This window comes from Notamacropus eugenii, chromosome 2 (genome assembly GCF_028372415.1).
Source record: "Notamacropus eugenii isolate mMacEug1 chromosome 2, mMacEug1.pri_v2, whole genome shotgun sequence".
Classification (NCBI taxonomy): domain Eukaryota; kingdom Metazoa; phylum Chordata; class Mammalia; order Diprotodontia; family Macropodidae; genus Notamacropus; species Notamacropus eugenii.
Window position 1 is genome coordinate 37,187,660 of NC_092873.1, and position 18,826 is coordinate 37,206,485.

The 18,826-nt window shown below is 47.4% G+C and overlaps 1 protein-coding gene across 7 annotated transcripts in view; it reads right to left on the reverse strand.

Annotated features, from left to right (window-relative positions):
- Positions 1-104: 104 nt before the first annotated feature.
- The window catches only part of SSH2 (slingshot protein phosphatase 2), a 253,143-nt gene continuing 234,421 nt past the window's right edge, over positions 105-18,826 (reverse strand). For 6 of the 7 annotated variants that reach the window (XM_072639857.1, XM_072639856.1, XM_072639855.1 and 3 more), the window contains 3 exons: positions 16,268-16,468; positions 9,081-9,915; positions 105-6,951 (listed from right to left, as the gene is read on the reverse strand). In XM_072639857.1, coding sequence (XP_072495958.1) covers positions 4,957-6,951; positions 9,081-9,915; positions 16,268-16,468 — 3,031 coding nt within the window. In that variant the 3' untranslated portion in view covers positions 105-4,956. The remainder of the gene's footprint in view (positions 6,952-9,080; positions 9,916-16,267; positions 16,469-18,826) is intronic. The other variant, XM_072639861.1, reaches the window with a different exon arrangement.

Genomic DNA, 18,826 nt, shown 5'->3' on the forward strand with positions numbered 1-18,826 from the left:
CCCCTCTCCTAGGCTGCTCACCCCCTTCCAGGGGCAGAGGCAGTGGGTTCTGCTTCCTCAAATGCAGCCAATACCTTCTACTGAACAATTTATACAAATACAAGTTTCATCTTCAAAATAAAAATTTATTCCATCTGTAACAAGAACATTGAATTTGCACATCAGTGCACAAGTTCACATTTAAAAACAGTGGAGCACATTGGTAATAAAAATCTATGGTACAGGTGGGACATCCCAACCACCAGGGGAGATCAAGGAGGGAAACAAGGCCAGTGGCTTTTATGCTCTGCTTTAACCGACTCAGAAAGGTCCCAGAGATTGCAGGGAGTACCTGCTTTATTGAAAAAGAACACACGCACACACACACAAGTGTGGATAGGTGGGTGTTAGGGGATGATGGAAGAAGAGGGTCTTCGGGGGCTGAATTTCCACATTCAGAACAATTCCTACAATTCTGTCACATTTGAAGAAAGGAGAAAAGGCACGGCCATCATGGGCTTTGCCACGGAAACCAAAAGCCAGAGAAAAACAGAAACCAGAATCACTCTGGGTGCATATTGGTTGGGGACCATTTCTGGGTCCCACTGCCCAGGTTCTGTTTGGTGCCCTGGAAGCGTGGAGAAAAAGGCAGGCGTTGGGTCTTCATCATGTCTGTGCCTCAACTTGCTGTTTCCTATCACCATAAAGTTGGCTGAGGCAGCAGAGATGACTTTTGGGGGGTCTTTCAACTGAAAGAGAGACCCAGTCTGGGCATCCTGTCCTTGATCTCTGAGAAAGTAAGGTTGGCTCTCTTTCCAAAGTCAGAGGCGGACTCAATCCTCCTCTTTCAGGCTGAGAAAATACAAAAGCACCTTTAAATTGCTCCCCCCCCAAGACATGGGAGGGAATGAGGTGGGGGGTAAGTGTGCAGCTTCCTGCTTCACTGGCAGGGCTGTCCAAAACTCCCTCAAATGAGTATTGCGTTCGCCAAGTGACAGCCAGCTGGCCCCACTCTGCCTGACAGCAGGGCTGATCATAGTCGCAATTCGGAAGGAACAATAAGCCCAAACTTGCCTTTAAACTGGACTGGTGCTGAAATAAACAGCTAGGAGTCTCACCTTGTCCACCGCACCAAAGAATGACCAAATTAAAAGAAAAAGACACCAGCCATCCACCATCACAACCATCACTAAAAACAGATACCACCATTGGGGGGCTGCTGGACTATTTTCTATACAGCACACTGGGACTGGAGTGCAGCAGGACACAATTCCAGGCTTCACACACTTCTCCGTGAGGCCTGACCATTATGGCGGTGGCGTTGTTTCTGTGCAATGACTTAGGGTGTGCCGTGACTTCCAGTACAGCCACTGCTGGGTGAGTTGGGGTCAAGGGGAACAGCACAGTGAGACAGAATACACATTTTAATATTCACAATGTAAACAATAAAGGGTCCTCCAGCAGGTTCCTAAAACAGCTGAAAAACAGCTTTGTACAAAGAGAAAATGAGCTTCAGACCATGACCTCCCTTTGCTTAGCGGGTGACTCCTTGTGGCTTCTCTCATGTAACACTGACTCTGTGTTACTTTGGACCTGAAACTCCAAACAGAGCAGCTGAGGGTTTCTCAAATTCTGCAACATTCCAGGAACTAAATGTCTTTTCTCAGAGAAATCCCCAAGGAAACTTCAGCTCAGTCTAACTGCATCCACACAGGATGTCAACAAGCCCAAGAGACATCAGTTGAGAAGACAGAATGTGGCAGGGTGAAGAGCCTGGGATGCCAGCAATGTTTCCTGTCCGAATCCTAAGGGCCACAGAACAAAGGACTCAGAGAACTGAGCATTACTACATTGTAGTATTTTAATTTAAAAAACCAACTACAGAATGTTGATGGCTCTCTTCTGCTGAGACCTTTTCTAAGTCTTTCTAAAATTCCAAAGATTTCAGGCCCAGCTCAAAGCCTCCATCTGCTCCTGGGAGACCCTTGGATACCAGATATCTGTCATCCAGTGTAGGAGATGATTCCAGTTATTTTTAAGGTGAATTTGATTTATTTTAGATATTCACATACAAAAAGAGAAAGTCATTGTGGAAGAATGGGGTCAGAGAGGCCACAAAGACTTTCCTACCCAGCTCTGTCAATCTGCCCAGACCCAGAAATTTCAGTGCTGAGTTTTCCATGAGTAAGAAAGACAGCAGGTCCAGGTCAAAAAGGGTCACTGTAGTGTGGAAGAGATAAAGATGTGACAAGTCCTACTCAATACAGAATGGTTCATGGACTTCTGTGGAGTTGATTCAGAACAACCCTGGGGTAGGCTCATGAGATGAGACTTCTTTAATGTGACAGATAGCCTCTGGAAAAACTGCACGGCATGTTTGAATGAGAAACCCTACACACGGGGACACTTAGATCCACAAGGAAACCAAACCACAAACAACAAATCAGTTTATCAGAAGATAAACCTGAAGCCTTGTCCTCTACTCCACTACCCAAGACATGGCTTCACAGCATTATTTGTCCAAGCTCCTTGTTTATAAAGGGAGGAGAGTTAAAAAGAACTGCAGTACTGCTGATACTACCTCTGCTCCTTGGGATCTGGGATATCCTTATCCCAAGGGGTTAATGAAGAGTGGATTCCTCTCCTCCTGTCACATTTCTCTCTATCTTTCTGTCTCTGTTTCTCATCACTTACTACCTGTCTGGCTCTTTTCTTGGAATCACACTGGTGGTGGGTAGGTCCTTAATGATAAGACTGCAGAGCTTGAATGGAATCATTGAACATCTGGCACTGCCAACATAAGTCCTCTCCTCCCTGGCCTCCGCACACAGACAGGCACCTTTAAAGAACATTCTGCAACCCAGTAAATATCCAGGAAATCACATGAGATGAATTGCAAAGGCCTGTATGGATATCATCAAGTCCACAGACTACAAAGACATCTTCAGGAGAAGGTTTGGTCACAGCCACGACCGCTGGCAGTGATTTTAGCTGCCAATATGGTTTCCAAGAGACAACTGTATTAACAGCTCTGCCACAGGGTCAAATAACCTCTTGGCCTTACCCTCCTGCAGACGACTCTCCTCTCCTACCGTAGGGTCACAATAAGCAGTTTTAATTCCAGTGGAAGGTTTCACTCCCAAGGGCTGGATTCAGTCAATCCTTCCACAATGGGTATTTCAACCAAGACAAAAGGCAGAAGACAATTTGTGAGTCCCTTCAGTTTGGATTTATCCTGCTGGGCAAAATATGTTTACAAGGAGCTAAGATAGGGATTCACATGAGGCTGCTGAAGGGAGGCCCACAGGCAGCTGTCCTGATGGTTGGCCAGGCTGTGGCCTAAATGGAGTTATTAGCAAGTGAGCTCACACTTGGTTGAGGCTCTCTCCCACTGCCCTCGGCTCGCAGCCTCCATTAGGATTTTAAACACTGGGTGGCAATAGTCTCTAAATTCTCTCTGGCTATGGTTCAACTACTGGCAAACTTAGCCTTCTGGAATTTCAGGCCCAAGAGAAATCACTTCTGAGCTTAAGGCCTCTGGAGGCTTCTCTGTAGAGAAAGAAAAAACCCTACCATTTGGCAGAGTTCCGGTGGTGACTCAAGATCTTACTTAAACAATTAAAACCATTGTCACCAAGTCATGAAGCATCCCCTGACACACCCACGGAGCTACTCTGAGATGACATCTTTGTGGACATTTTCCAGTTGTATACCACAGTCTTGCTCCATTATAAGCAAAACAAAACAAAACCAAAAACACATACTCACACACCAAAAAAAATTGTAAGAAAATAACAAAATTATCTACATAAATATTGTATATACAATTTAGGAAAATGACAAAACTTCCAGGAAAGGAAAAATACCTTTCGTCAAGTGTTAACAGTGACAATATAGAAAAAGAAAGCTTTGCATTTGATGGAGGCTATACACATGTAATGTAACAATTCAAATGTTTCCTATGAAATCATAAAAAAATACCCACAAAACATAGGCAGCATTGGAGGAAACACGGCATGGAGAAGAAAAATAAATTGTGGGGAAACACGTGGCCATTAAACTCAGAAGGCCCACAGTAGTATTCAAGTAATGAAAGGGTTAAAACCCTACAGACAGTTCATTTTAAAAGAACACTTCATCTTCTGATTGCTGTTTTTCGGCAGGTCATTCAGCATCTTTCCTATTGACAACCTTTTTCTAAAGGAGTAAGAAGGTGGTGGGAAGCAGGCCCCATTTCACCGAAAGGACAGGCAGGTTCACTAGATGACCTTCTCACCCGAGGAGGCCCTCTTCACTAAGGGAGGTCTTTTTCTGATGTTGTTCTGGTGCCACAAGAAATTTTAATAAATCAGTAAATCCTGCCTTCATAAATACACTGTAGAGCGAGAGCTTGGGGAGAAACTGATTCTATGTGAATGCCCCTTTTAAAATCAAAACCGAAGTCACCAGCTCATTGAACAGCATCTCCCAGCCTAGGGACTGGAGTCTCTCCTTATGACCTACGTGGCCAGGCCTGAGGCTGGGAGCGTGGTCAGAACGGGCCTCTGCTTGGGCTTTGCCAATTTCTCCCTTTCTCCAACTTCTTCCGCCTCCCCCTGCCTCTTTCTTCCTTGTTGTCCGCCTTTCCCTCACCCTGCCTTGCAGGCCTGCACATCTTGGATTGCGAGATGAGAAGTAGGGGGAGCTGCCTGAACAACAGCAATGTGCTTCTGAAGGTGTTCTTTGAAAATGAGCTGTTTTTTTCTTCTTTTGAGGTTGTCTGAGTTTCTTTAAAAAACAACCACAAAAAAAACCCCAAAGATAAAATGGTCTCGCAGTCCATGTCACACACAGAAAACCTAAACCCTGCATGCGCCAGCAATAGTAAAATGACCAAAACATAAAAAATTAACCAATAAAGTGCATGTTCCTTACATATTACACCTGCCCCTTTGACAAACATAGATTTCCCTTGAGAAGTCCTTGCTGGGCTCTGGATCACATGGTATTATAGAAGGGATTGGGCGTCCGCTTTTTGTCGCTGGACTTTTTCAGTCTCCTAAGAGGCTGAGTTCTCCCATGCTGTGGGAGCTCTGCTACAGTCAGCCCCGGGCCTGGGCATGGAGAATCTAATCCCTGCTGTCTCTGGGGCCAGGGGAGGCCCCCACCAGAACTAGTCAATTCATGTCCCGCACTGGGAAGCAAACACTGCTGAGCTGACCCCAACTCTTTGGCATACTGCACCAGAGGCCTCTCGACGGGCTTGCTCTGTGCCATACACTCCGCCATTTTCACTTGTTGTATAAAATACGTGGTGGGCTCTGGGTGCTGGGAAATGAGTCTGAGCCCTGCTGAGGGCTCTTCCAGGAGGGGCCTGCCTGGGCATGTCCTGATGAAGGGCTGGTGGAGGTCAGGATGAGGGGCTCCTGGAGATACCAACTCTGGCGCACACAAAGCACTTTTATACACATCCAGGTGACCTAAGCTAGCTAGAGAAGCTGAGCGCCTCATCTGGGCCGGTCTGGTGAGGCTCGCTTGTTGAAGGACTTGGGACTCCACTTCTTTTGAATGCTTTTTCATCACCCTGGCATTGTAGCTGAGGTTCTTTATACTGTCACTACTGGAACTATGGGGGAGACCACAGGGTGCAGAGGGGTCCAGCATCTTGTGGCTCTCCCCCATGTTCTCAGCAAGGTGGTCAACCACTCCCAGGTCTTCACTACCCCACTCAGTCTCTCTGGGGAGCCCCGTGGTGCTGCTGGGACAGCAGCTCGGCTCTGACCAGGGCTCACTGTCTGTGGTGCTGCTTTCCTCAGTCACTCCTTGTAGGTGAAGGATGGCGTGGGGATGTGTGTAATCCAAGCCAGCTGATGGTAAGTGCCCTGCAGGACTCACAAAAGGAGCCATCCCTGGAGGAGAAGGAGGACTGGAGTCCTCTTCTTCAGGACTGCCCAGAGAGAAGGCAGCTTGGGGAGCCCCATCATGCTTAAGAGACGCAGGATTAAGCAGAGGTAGCACTTGAGGACGCAGAGAAGCTAGCTCTGGGCACAGGGTGGTGTTGAGATTTTCATCCACAGTACACATCACTGTGATGGATTTCTCTACCATGACTGTCTTCAGCACTGGTGGCCCACTCTTTTCTGCTGTAGCCAAATCAAATGTTAAGTCAGGGGATGTCACCATGGGAGTGTATTCGATGATTTCAAACCTTTTAGGAAGAGGGTCTGTGATAGGTTTTTTCTTGGATTCGAGGGAATCCTTGGATATTTCTCCCTGCTTTGCTCCAACCTCTGCTGGTGGACACTCTTGAAAAGCCGAGCTGGGTTGGAATCCTAGCAGCACAGACGTCTGCGTATCAGTCACCTGGTCAGGCCGAGGAGGGAAGGCCTCTGCCAGGTTGTCTTTTGTCTTGACTTTGCTTGACTCCCACTCCTTGGGCCCTGAGGAAGGTTCTGGAGCAGGCTCTTCATTCTTGGTTCTTGGTGTTCCATCGGGCACAGCAGAATCGTTCTTGGAGTTCTTGCGAGTGGGCAGTGTGCTGAGAGGGGCAGCACTATGGTGTTCCTGCTCCTGTCTCAATCGCTCTTCAAATTCTAAGGTTGCCCGTCTTACAGACCCAGGGCACCATTTGGGTGCTGAAGCCAGACCTGGGCCTTGTGACTCTAGGTCTTCCTCAGTCATATCCCCTTCTTCTAAGTCTTCCAGCATGGCCTCCTGGTCTCCCTTCACCATCTCAGGCTGCACTGTGAAAACTCCCTCCTTCTGGTCCAGGTAGCCAGCTTTAGTCTCAAAGCCCCAGGTTGTCTCAAAGAATGGCAATTCATGGATGGTGTTTCTCTTTGGTGTTTGGCATGGGTTGGACAAGATCTCTACCTTCTGCTGGCACTGCCCTTGATTGATGGATTCAATTTCGGTGATAATTTCTTTCACTGAAATTGCATTTTCTGAGTGGGATTGCATCATGTCTTCTGGGCTAACTACTTCAGAGACATCCTAAGAAGAGAAGAGAAGAAAAGACAAGACAGCTATTTACAGCAAGTGACAGTTTGGTTGAAAATGTACATTTTCCTATTTATCAGCCACCTGATGCTAGAAAGAAAATCTACCTAACTGTGAATACATAGTCAGAGAGTGAGGCTTCCATGGTTCCTTGCTTTGGGGCTAAGGAAGATGCCTCAAACATTAAAATGACAGTGGTCAGGCTCCTACTGCCTGCTAAACTTTGCATTCTGGCTATGGTATTAAGGGTACAGCATAAGCCCTATCTCCTGCCCTGGTCTTACAGAACACGAGTGCCGGAAGCACCTTCGGTGCCAGCCCTGACCCCTTTATACAGAGAATGCCCTGGGCAAATGACAACATTCATTTCTATCTTTCCCTCCTTCAGCTCCATTTGAGGAATGAACTCTGCTCTCAGAGGTTCAGGGCTGGGGACAATCCAGAAGGTGAAGGTATCCTTTAGTCACTTAATGTTTTAGGAGTCTCTTCGTCCCAATCTCCTCAACCTGCAGGTCTGGACAGGGTGTGGAGGCAGAGCTGACAGATACATCACCACTAAGTTTCATGGGGCTGCTTTTACAGGAGGTTTACCTGGTGAGTTATATACTTTTTGGAAATCTTGACTATGTGTATTTACAAACTCAAAAAAATACCCCAATTCATATCCTTTACCAATTTACTAGCAATGGATTGTCAAGAGGCTTCTCTGGCTGAAGTCAAAGAAAACAGGCAAATGCCCAGTCTGCAGTGGTCATTTCAAAATGCTGGAAATCACTCGGAGGGCCCCAGACTTGGAAGATTCTGGTGTGGTGATGCTATGATGAATTCTCTGTGAAAAAGCTGGAAAAGTCTCTAGGATGGGACTTTTTCCTAGGAAATAGTCTGGTCCTTCTCCTCCAGAAGACAGAAACCAAGAACACAAACTAATGAGGGTTGGCTGGGCATCTGCTTGGAATATCAGGTGGAACCAAATGTGCCAAGAGGCATAAAGGTGCATCACAAGTCTGCTGTTGCACTGCCCTACAGAGACACTGAAAGGGGTCATATTTGGTAGGGGCTGGACCAGAAGGCCACATGACTGATCTTCTACTCTGAAACTTTGCGATTCTGTGACTATGACCATGAGAAAAACCACGAGCCAAATGGTCTAAAGACCAATCAAAACATTCTCACCTCGTAATAGAAAAGGGAAAGAGAAATAGCACCCAGGGCTGGCTGGATACAAGTGGGGACGCCCACTCTTCTACTCTGAAGATAACCCCAAGATACTTAATAAAATAATATCTAGCATTTCTATAGGCCTTTAAGGTTTGCAAGGCACTTTACAAATAGTGTCTTGTTTGGAGCTCTAAACGGTCCTGGGAGGTGGGTCACAAAGCTAGTAAGTGTTGGATCTGAACTCAGGTCATCCTGACTCCAGGTGCTATCTTGTTGTGCCCTGGGGGAGTGGGAGGGTATGGCTAGTCACTCAGTGCTACCAGGACCACAATGTCTGCAATGAGACCTCTGGACCTCACCAGAAATTATATTCTCTCTTTTCTTATCTCCTTCCTGGATCCTATACCTGGTTGCAAAGGGCACCAAGCAGTGATCTTGGATTCCTGGCTGGTCTTTAAAAATTTTTCTCCAAGCCAAGAGCCTGCCCATCCTCTGAGTTGGCAGTGAGACCAATTCAGGAAAAGTAGCACTTCAGCATGTGGTACTGGACACTGCCTCAACTTTCCACACACATCAATAACCTTGACACTAAATTTGCTCTTATTTGGGGAGGATTTTCCCAATGAGGGCAAGCTCTTTACTTAACTTTGGGAGAACACCTGGATGTGATATTCAGAAGGCAGAGATACGTGCCCTGACCTGTACAGGTAGGTGGGAATTTCTACCCTCGGCCTTCTTCCTGGTTTTACTCCTCTGCATTAGCCTGCCCTGGCCAGAAGAGCTTCAGACAGGCCCAAAGACCCAGGGAGGAGAACCCTCCAAAGAGCCTCCTGCTTCAGCTCAGGGGCTCTACCCAGCTCCTGCCAAGCTGGTCCCCAGCTGTCAAAGTGAACCTCCTAGAGTATTTAGGCCCTTGGCCCTGTGAGAGGTCAATGATGGCCACAGCCAGCATGCTGGAGGCTTACCTTTGGTTGATCTTCATCCATGGAAGACTCTCCTGACACATGTGGCGTGTTGCTTGAGGAGCTGCTTCTCTGCCCCTCAGGAGTTGCCTCGGGAGGTGCTGTTTCCAACACTGACAGTCGGACCCCACCATTCCTCCCCCCACCTGTTTCCTCGGTCCTGGAATGGGAGCAGGAGCGGGGGCGAGTCTCCTGGGAGAGCTCGACAAACTTCTCTAGGGCACTGAAAAAATCAATGCGGTCGGTACTGAAATCTGGCGCCTCAGTTTGGGAGCTGGGCTGGGGACCAGGCGAGTCAGGCTCTGGAGACACTGGCAGGTCTCTCAATCGAGACGTCAGTTCTTCCATGGGGAGTAAGTGCACATTGATGTCTGTTTTCAGTGCATCTGTCTCCAGATCTTCCACTGTTAAGTCTGGGAACTGTGTGGGGATCTCCAAGGAGTTTTCAGGCTGGATTAAGGCTTCAGATGCAGGGCAATTGTCAAGAGGAAATTTGGATTCACTCAGGCAACACCCCGCTGAACACCCATTAATGTTATTGAGATTTAATTCATCCTCAATTTGCCCCGTATGAAATTCTCTCGATGTAAACTCCAAGCAGATCATCCTTTCTTTAGTGCACAGGTCGTGTGTGTTCGCATCTTGGGGGAGCCTGTGTTCCACAAAGGCAGGGGATATTGGAGGGTGGCTCTCTGCAGTCTTTGCCTCGGTGATCTGGTCTGCTGAAGTGGTGATCTCCTTCCTGTTAAGCTCCATCCCTGATTGGCAAATTGGCTCGTGGTGGTCTGAGAGGTCACTATCTGAGTGAGATCGCCAGAGCTTATTGTGACGCTGTTTGCTGTTGAGGGAAATGGGGGAACAACTCTGGTTAGTGCTTGAAAACAGCCGACCACAAGCACAAACCCAGAAAGTCTCATCCCTCAGTGTCTAGAGGAGCCACAGACTGGGCTGCTAAGGATCTCAGAAGGGGAGGAGGCTATGTTGACGCTGAGTAGGGGACACTTCAGAACCTGGTGGTCAACAAGGAGGCCACAGGGGCTTCAGGGGAGGCTATGCTATCAGATTAGAGGAATATACACATCAAGTGTGAGCCCTTTTCAAAGGGGTTTCTGGATGAAAACAACTGAGCATCATATTAAGCACACATGGATTTGGAGAATGGGCAGGTAGGGCCCAAAGGGAGTGTGGAGACGTGCCACGGGAAGGCTTCCTCCTCAGCTGAGCTGCTGCAGCTACACAGGCTGACATGGGCCCCTCTATTTGGGTGGTCTGTGTTCTGAGAGGGAAAACATTAGTAACTCCAGCAAGAACAGGGTGAGATACCAGCAAGCACAGGTAAGCAAAGGATGGCTACCTGAGGAGGGAGGCTCTGGGCAGACCCTGTCCTAGGAGGAGCTGAACTGCTTTTTCTGGTGGGCTCCAGGCAAGTCGTGTGTCTGCACTATAAACAGGGAGTGCTGTTCTCAGGCTCCTGTCCTGCTCACCCACTGTCTGGGCAGTGGCCCACACTGGAGGGTGGGCCTGACCTGAACAAAGGACAAGTCAGAGCTTGGGGATTGTAGATGCATTAGATTTTAACTGCAGGATCACTAGCCACCCCTAGGCGGCAACAACGTGCCACCTAAGCCACATGGACAGAGTTGCTGGGCGATAGTCATGCCAGGAGCAGGTACTGGGCTAGGGACTCCCTTTTCTCAGGTGTGTCCTCAGTTTCCTGAGTAACCTTCTAACTCTCTCAAGTCTTGTCTCCTTCCCTCTCTAGGTTCCCTGTCTTGTTCTTGTAGCACCCACTGACTGGGAAGATTTCTAGCAGAGCAGAGACTGACTCTGACCCCAGGGTGGGGCAGTCTCTAGACTCCTCTGCCAGATTCCGATTCTGTCAGATCATTTCGGCAGAATTCCCAGGAATGAGGAGCCATTCCAGCTTCCCACTACATCCAAGGAGGTCAGAGTGCAGGGAACTCCACAGGCAGTGGGCTAATGAATGGCAGCCTACAGGGTTACCCAGGTCCCACAGGGCCCCTCATGGATTCCAAAATTTCTCCATTCTATGTGGATAATCTTAAGGAGCCAATTTTTCCCCCCACATTTTGGAGCCTCCTGCAGATTTCTGGCAGTTAGGGTCTGTACTGATGAAACGGAGGCTGCAGGTCCATTAGCAATAAAATCAGATAGTGAAGGTTTCAGAAAAGCCAAATAATCCCACAGAGGGGCTGCCTCCTCTCCTGCCATACAACTACAGGAAGCAGGGCCCCAACTCTAGGGATACCTCACTTCCCAAGCGAGTGTCACAAGTTGCACACAGACGGCCCACTGATCTGACCTCTCCTGCAGTGGTAGTGTGAGAGTGTGTGTGCATGCGCGCGTTCGCGCACCTACAGATGGGCTGAGAATTTGTGAAGCCTTCCTGTTGATTCTGCAGAAAGTGAGACATGTACCTTCTAACCTGTTTAATTTTTAACTCTGTCTGGCTCCCCCACCTGTATTTGGCAGGTGACAGGAAGCAAGTTGCCAAGAGCGGATAGCATAGTTGGGATGTTTGGGAGCAGCAGCCCCGGGCTCTTTCCTGCATTGGGTGGCATTTGACCTCCATTTGGAAGCAGTTCCACCCCCATTACGTTTGTGCACACAGAAGGTATGCAGTGAACATTTCAAAGCAATAGCTTGATATTAAATCATTCCCCCACTGGGGGTGACCAGTGGGTGGGCCCTTCACCCAGTGTGACTGCGCAGGATGAGCACAGTGCCTGGTTGGGGAACACACAAGGACAGTCACTTCCACTACCTTCCTTCTCAGGCCACACGTGTGGGGAGCTGCGGATGGCTGAGGAATGGAGAAAAGGGCCCCCTGAGGATAAGAGACTTTCTGACCTCTAGGCTCTTGTAAATCGGGAAAGTAAAAGTGTGACTGTTTTTCTTTTCCTAGGTCATCAGAGATCCTGTGAAAAGCTATAAAAACTTCAAACCTCAGCTGAACTTAGCTGTCAAATGACTTCTCCCCCCCCCCTTTTTTTTTTTACCACTTATTCCTATACTGGCCACTGACTGATTCACTGGCGATTCAGAGGAGAAAGTCATTTAGGGCTTCATTGACCCCAGCAGTAAAATGGGGATTTAAAAACAAATTTCAATCCCTCTTTACTTTGTTGGGATGTGATCAGATCACAGAAGGGCAAGTGCTTCAGGTTCTTTCAAAAAAAGGTGCTAGAAGCCACTGTGGGTGTAATCATATTTCAGAAATCCAACCTAGTCCCAAACAAAAGCCTGGACTCCCCACAATAGGGTGTGGGTGCCCTTTAAAGGTTCCTGGTCTTGACTGGGCTTTAAGGAAACACATGTCTGAGCATGTACCAGGCAAACCTCTCTCTGCCTCTCCAAAGTATGCCTGTTCTAAAGGGAGGAGGTGGATGGAGAAGGAGGTACCAGTTCGTGGGCTGGGCAACCAATCTGCTTCCTGATGACAGGGGAAGTCCAGAAAATTACCTAGTGCTTATCTGAGGAGGACACGTGGAGAAAACCTCCCTGATTGTGGGGCAGTTTCCCTACCCCCCCATAAACTAGAAACACTAAACACATGGCCCAGTTTGCGAATAGTGGCCTGACATCTGAGCCTGTCCAGCGGAACATCAAATATAGGAATATAGGTACCTGCTTGGCTGGCAGCCTGAGAGCATTGTCAGACAAAGCAGACTTCAGTGGGCCCTGGAGTGTGAGAGTGAGAACGTGCACATGCACACCCAAACCAAGCCTTACACCTGGGAAAACAGGTAAATGAGAGCAGAGCAGAGACAGCAATGGCTCTCAAATGTCCCCTCCTTTGGGGGTCTGACTAGGAAGATTTGCTTTCCTCATATAACAAAAGCACCAACAATTCTTAGTCTTTCTGAGATGCCATCAGTACCCTGGCAGTCACACGTCTTCCAGGGAAGTGACAGTCACAAATGGGTTCAGGAACAACAGGGAGCCTGCCTCAGCTCAATTTCGTGGACACTGAGCCACACAATAAGAAAGAGGCAGAGAGAGTCCTTCCTGTGGGCTCAAAAGATCAGCTCCAGCCATCTCAGGGGAGGAAGAGTGGCTGGACATGAACATAGGAATTTTAAAGGGCATCAAGCTCAAAGCTAGTTGACTGGGAGAAGACAGTAAACGAATGAATGACCACCATTTGTGGCAGCTTACAAACACTCTGAGTTTTTATCTTTGTAGACTTTGTAGATCTTGCACAGAGAAGGAGTTACTCAGTGCTTCTTGCACCAATGAACTGAGGAATTGGGGCTCAAACTCCTGGAGAAGAGACTGAGTGGGTACATGGTGGCTTTTTTCATGGAGAAGGGCTGTCAGCTCAAAGAAGGGATTGGCTTTGTTCTGCTTGGCCTGAGAGCAGAACTGGGAGCAAAGAACTGCAGAGATGGCCAAAAAAGCTTCCTTCCCAATCTGAATTATCTAGAGAGGAGGCTGTGGCCTCCAGAGCTAATGGGCTTCTTCTCACCGTTAGTCTTCAAGTAGTGGCTGTTGTTGGAGCTGTAATAGAAATGGCTGACTATCTGGGCACTGACTGGTCAAGGGTTAGGGTGCACAGGCCTAGGGGGAGCCAGCAGCACTGAACAGACGATTGGGGAACCTGGCTGGAAACCTAGAAGCTTACTAGGAGTCTCTGAGCAAGTCCCTTCTCCTCTGGGCCCAGGTTACCTCAAAATGAGGGGGTGGTTGGCAAGCCAGGTAAGTTCTCAGTTCTCTGACACTGCATCCCCATGACAGGCTAACCACAGTCACAAATGGGCCAAGACCATGCTCTGGTAAAAGCACTGGTTCAGCCCCTGGAAGTTTGGAGGCATTGGGCAGGCAGCAAATGGAATTTTTGTGAAAAAAGACTATTTGAGACTATGATTTTTCAGAAATTTCTAAAGAATTTCCTCTACTACTTGCAAAGGTTTTGTTACAGAGCTTGCTGGCCTGGCCTCACTTGGCTGCTATGCCCATATTCTCTCTTACAGGCAGGTACAAAGGGAGGCTCTTGGTCTGTTCTGCTTGGTATGATCCAAACTTAGCTACCCTCTCTTCAAGCTGAAGCCACACAGTGGGTTCTTCAGCTCAAGGAAACGCCCACCAGCAGGACCCTGTGGAATCCTCACTGGAGTGAGGGGACAGTGGCTATGGTTGGGGGAGGGGCGTGGCGTGTGGTTGATGTCTTTACTCAGCCATGACCTGGAGGACCACAGGAGTTTGCTTACTGGTCACCCCATTTCAAGTTCCTCCTCTCTCTAATCCAGCCTGCACAAAGCAACCAGAGTGATAGGTTCTTCCCACCTCAATCAAGTGTGGTGGCCTCCAGAAACAAGTGCAAATTCCACTGTTTGGTAGAAGAGCCTTTTACCAGCTGGCTTTCCTTTCCAGGCCTACAATTCACTTAGTCGTTGGTTCTGGGTAGCTGGCCTACTCACTGTTACACACAGACACAGACACAGACACAGACAGACAGACAGACAGACAGACAGACACACACACACACACACACACGCGACACATTCACTCTCTAGGCTGTGCATTGGCAGCACTGTGCCTGGCATGCTTCTTTCCTCCTGATATCTCCAGAGACTCCAAGAAAGTCTCTGGTTTCCTTCAAAGCTCAGTTCCAGCACCATCTCCTACATAAGACCTTTCCTAACCTCAACTTCCCCCTCAAAGGTCACTGCATTCATTGTATTATTATATACTTTCCTACGGAGAGAGAGGCTACACCATGTAACAGAGTACCGGCCTCAGCATCAGGAAGAATGGGGCCCAAGGGCTGCTCCCCACGCGTCCTGGCTCCGAGTAGCCCTCTCTCAGGCCAGTTTGCCAGGAGCTCCCTGGGTAACAGTGAAATGATGGGTCAGGTCCAAAAAGGAGTGTGTGTATGTGTGTGTATATCCCTCTGCCTCTCTTCTTGGCTGTCATACATCAGTCCCATGATGACCAGGAGTGCAGGGCAGGGAGTAAGGGAGTCTTCTATCACATCTTGATGCCTCAACTCTGAAATGCCTCCCTGTATATCTCACTTTCAGTAGCTAGGACTGCAGAGCAAACACTGAGGATGGCAGCACACAGTGTACTTCCTCTCCCTGGATCAGGTGAGGACATTGCCTAACACCCTTCTTTTGGGTGTCTAAGAATATATGACGTTTGTGTCTCTTCCTAAATCCACATATACTAAAAAAAAAGAAAAAAAAAAAGGACTCTGAGAGCTACTTTCCAAGCGAAATTTAAAAAAGTCACCAAGGCCACAAAATCCTGCACATTCCCTCTGAGCTGAGGAGACCAGGGTATCCTCCCAGTCCTCTAACAGAACAGCTCAAATGAAGTCATGCCAAACACTGAGTAAATACGAAGGCCTTTTTTAGTGGAAACCATGATGCTCTGCTGTGACCTTGTTTCCACAATGCTGCAGGGGGTGAGAGCGTGGTCCCTTTGCCCGGGAAGGTCTGGAAAAGCTGTTTAAGTTATTTTTCTCAGGGGAAACACTGCCCAGAATCTGGAGTAGAGACTTCAGGTCATGAGACTCAATGGAGTGAAGACCTGGCTCCAGGCCCAAGTGCTTTGAGTCAGTTTTGCTTACACCATCCAATAACAACCTAGGCCATGCTTAAGTGGAAAGTCCAAACAAACTCCAGCAAATCAGAGGATGCCAGCATCTAGGATCTTAGTTGATCATTTCTAAACTCTATTATAATCAGCTTCTCCTTTTTGGGAGAAGAGGGATCATCAAGGCAAGAGAAATTCATTACTGAACAAGTTTCCTGCTTCAAGTTTTGTAATCAGCTGCCAAACTATCGTCAGAAACAGCTGGTTCTCTTGAAAGAATTTTCCTACTTCAACTGAAAGATGTACACATGACTTTCTGATTAAGTTAATACATTACCCTCAATTCAACAAACATTTCTTAAGCAACTACTACGTACATAAGGAGAGGCAACGTGGTATATGGACCAGCGACAACACAGAAGACTTAGGTTTAGGCTCTACACAAGACATGCTGACTGTGTGCGCACAATGCGGGGACATGGAGAAAACACTGGAATGCATCATGGGGACCTAGTGCCTAATGTAGTTTCTGAGCTACAGCAGGTGAAGGAGTTTCCATAGGTTTGGACTAAACTACACAAACAGGCAGCACCCCAGCAATCTTCATTCCAAAGTGGCTTGGGACTCACCTGGCCAGCAGGATCCCTTGGTACTCCTCCAACTGCCTCATGAAACTGGGGTTGGGCTTGGTGACGGTGCGCCTTTCTTTCACGTAGTCATAGGCACGGTCCAAGTTCCAGCCATATTCCTTCATAGCATAAGCAATCACAGTGGAGGCAGAACGGCTCACCCCCATCTTGCAGTGTACGAGGCATTTAGAGCCATGTTTTCTAGTGTCACAAATTTGGGGGGGAAAAGAAATGGAAGAATATATTTGGAAAGCTATATCCCAAATCTCTGCTGTCCCTTTCTTGCAAATACTTCTATGTACACACAGATATGTTTTCAATCGTACTGCAGGGCAGGGGCAATAGTCCTGGGGAAGTCCCCCATAAGACTGGTGAAACCTGTTATCGACTAAAAGGCAATTTCCATTTAGAAAGAAGCTGGCTCCGTTTGGGTGTGCTGGAGGTCAACACCCCCAACGGCCTCAGAGATATTTTTTGACCTCTGTCAATCACTCTCTTGAGAACTACAGTGATTCACTGCATCTAGAAAGGTCCTGAATAGCCTCTTGCTAAGTTCCAGCAGGTGTTTTGTCCCTTGGAGGAAAACACGAGCCACATGAAACTAATTCCTCTCCCTCATCCAAACATGTTCTTAGATATCACTGTTCACAATGTTGTGACCCACCCATCTAGTTTTGGAGAGGAACAAAAATACAAAATCAGAACCACCTGCTGATCCCATGGCAGGGTATCTGGATCGAGACATCCCACAGTTGGGCTATTATAACTTATGGGTGCATGAGTTACATCTACTACATTTAATTCTATCATCTGTTTAGGAATAAGTAGCATTTTAAGGACTTAAAAAATAAATTATGACCCATATAACTTTGTTTTGCTGGACATACACTGAGCCAAAAGGCTACTCTGCCAACTCAAAAAATGTGCTGTGTGTGTGTGTGTGTGTGTGTGTGTGTGTGTGTGTGTGTGTGTGTCAGACTTGTGCACAAGGAATCAATCACTCATTCAGTAAGAATGGACCTCAGCTTACAGTCTGGTTAGGGAGTCTATAGCCATACATACATAAAATACTGAAATAACACTACAAAGCAATTATTTAATTATGTGCTAAAATAAGACAGTGTTCTACATAAGCAAATGTTGTACGAACTCAGAGAATATTGGCTGAAAGATTTGGAGCCTCTGGTGAGAGAGGTGGTATGAAACCGTCACCAGATCTTGATAACCACGTGGGGTGGCATCTCTCATCTGTGCAACACCCCAATGCCCTGGCCTTAGCTCCCTAATGAGACCGGAAGGCCCCCGAAGGCAAGGACTTCGTCTTCTTTATCTCTGACTTGTTCAGCATTCAGAACTGGATATGGCAGTTGCTTAAACGAATGTTCATTGCACTGAATCCAGCTAGTAGCACCACTGGGTCTCCCCCAAATCACTGAATGACATTCACCTCATTTCTAGCACCAGATTTTCATTTCGGGTAAGTAGGCTAAATCCAAATAACTCAGATGGAAGTGTCGATTTGTAGCTGCCTCCCATCAAGCCCAGGTTTCTTTAATGGAGAAGCTCCTAGTCTATGTTTGAAGTCCTCAGAGAAGCTATGAACTTCTATACAAACCATAAGGAAAATGTAATTATAAAAGCTACTATGGGGAAATGTACCTTTGAGACCACTTGAGCTGGACTGCCCAGTGGATGGTTTCTAACTCACATCAATGAAGGATATGCACTTCTCCCAGTGATATATGTTGGGAAGCACATGAACAGATTGGAAACAATCAATTTGAATTTGTTTTTTCTTTGCATATCAGCGCCCCCCCCCCCCCCCCCTCGCCCTCAGCATTTGAAGGAGCCCATCAGGTCATTACATCAAAATTAATACTGGGAACATTCTTGGGTTCCTGAACCATAAAAATGTAGCCTCAAATATGGAGCATGCACTTGGGGATGACACACGGGAGCCTCTGCTGTCACCAAGGGTGGCAAAGGAAAACCCAGCAGGAAAGATGAAAAGGATGGCTACTGTTCAATGTTGGAGCACAGACACAGAGGCTTGGGCTGGGCATTTCGGAGAAAGCCATTTACCTGCTCTGGCCTCCAATTCTATACTTATAAAATGAGAATGTTGGACTCATTCCTGAGGTCCCTTCGGGCTCCAAAAATTGATGACTTTCTAATTCTAAGCCTATGAAAGATTTTGAAGAAAAGAGTGAATCCTGTGAACTTTGGAATTATTGGTTTACACCATTCTTTATTGTTCTTTGTGATGTCCTTTCCTCTTTCTCTGCTCAGTGGCAGAGGGAGAGGGGGTGACTAGTTAAGGCTGTCATCAGTGACCAATGTGGGAAGAGAGCATCCAATCATTCCCATCCAGCCCCAGCCCTTTGTCAGAAAGCATCTCGATGGGTTGAGTGCAAGCTCTGAATTATAAATCTGATACATTTAGGTATGGTAGAGCTCTGAACCTAGAGAATGTTCACAAAGTTTAGGGACTCTGATCCTTGAGCCAGGCTTAGAGGGTATGTAACAAAAGGAGGAATTCTAATGCTAAGAAAGATGATA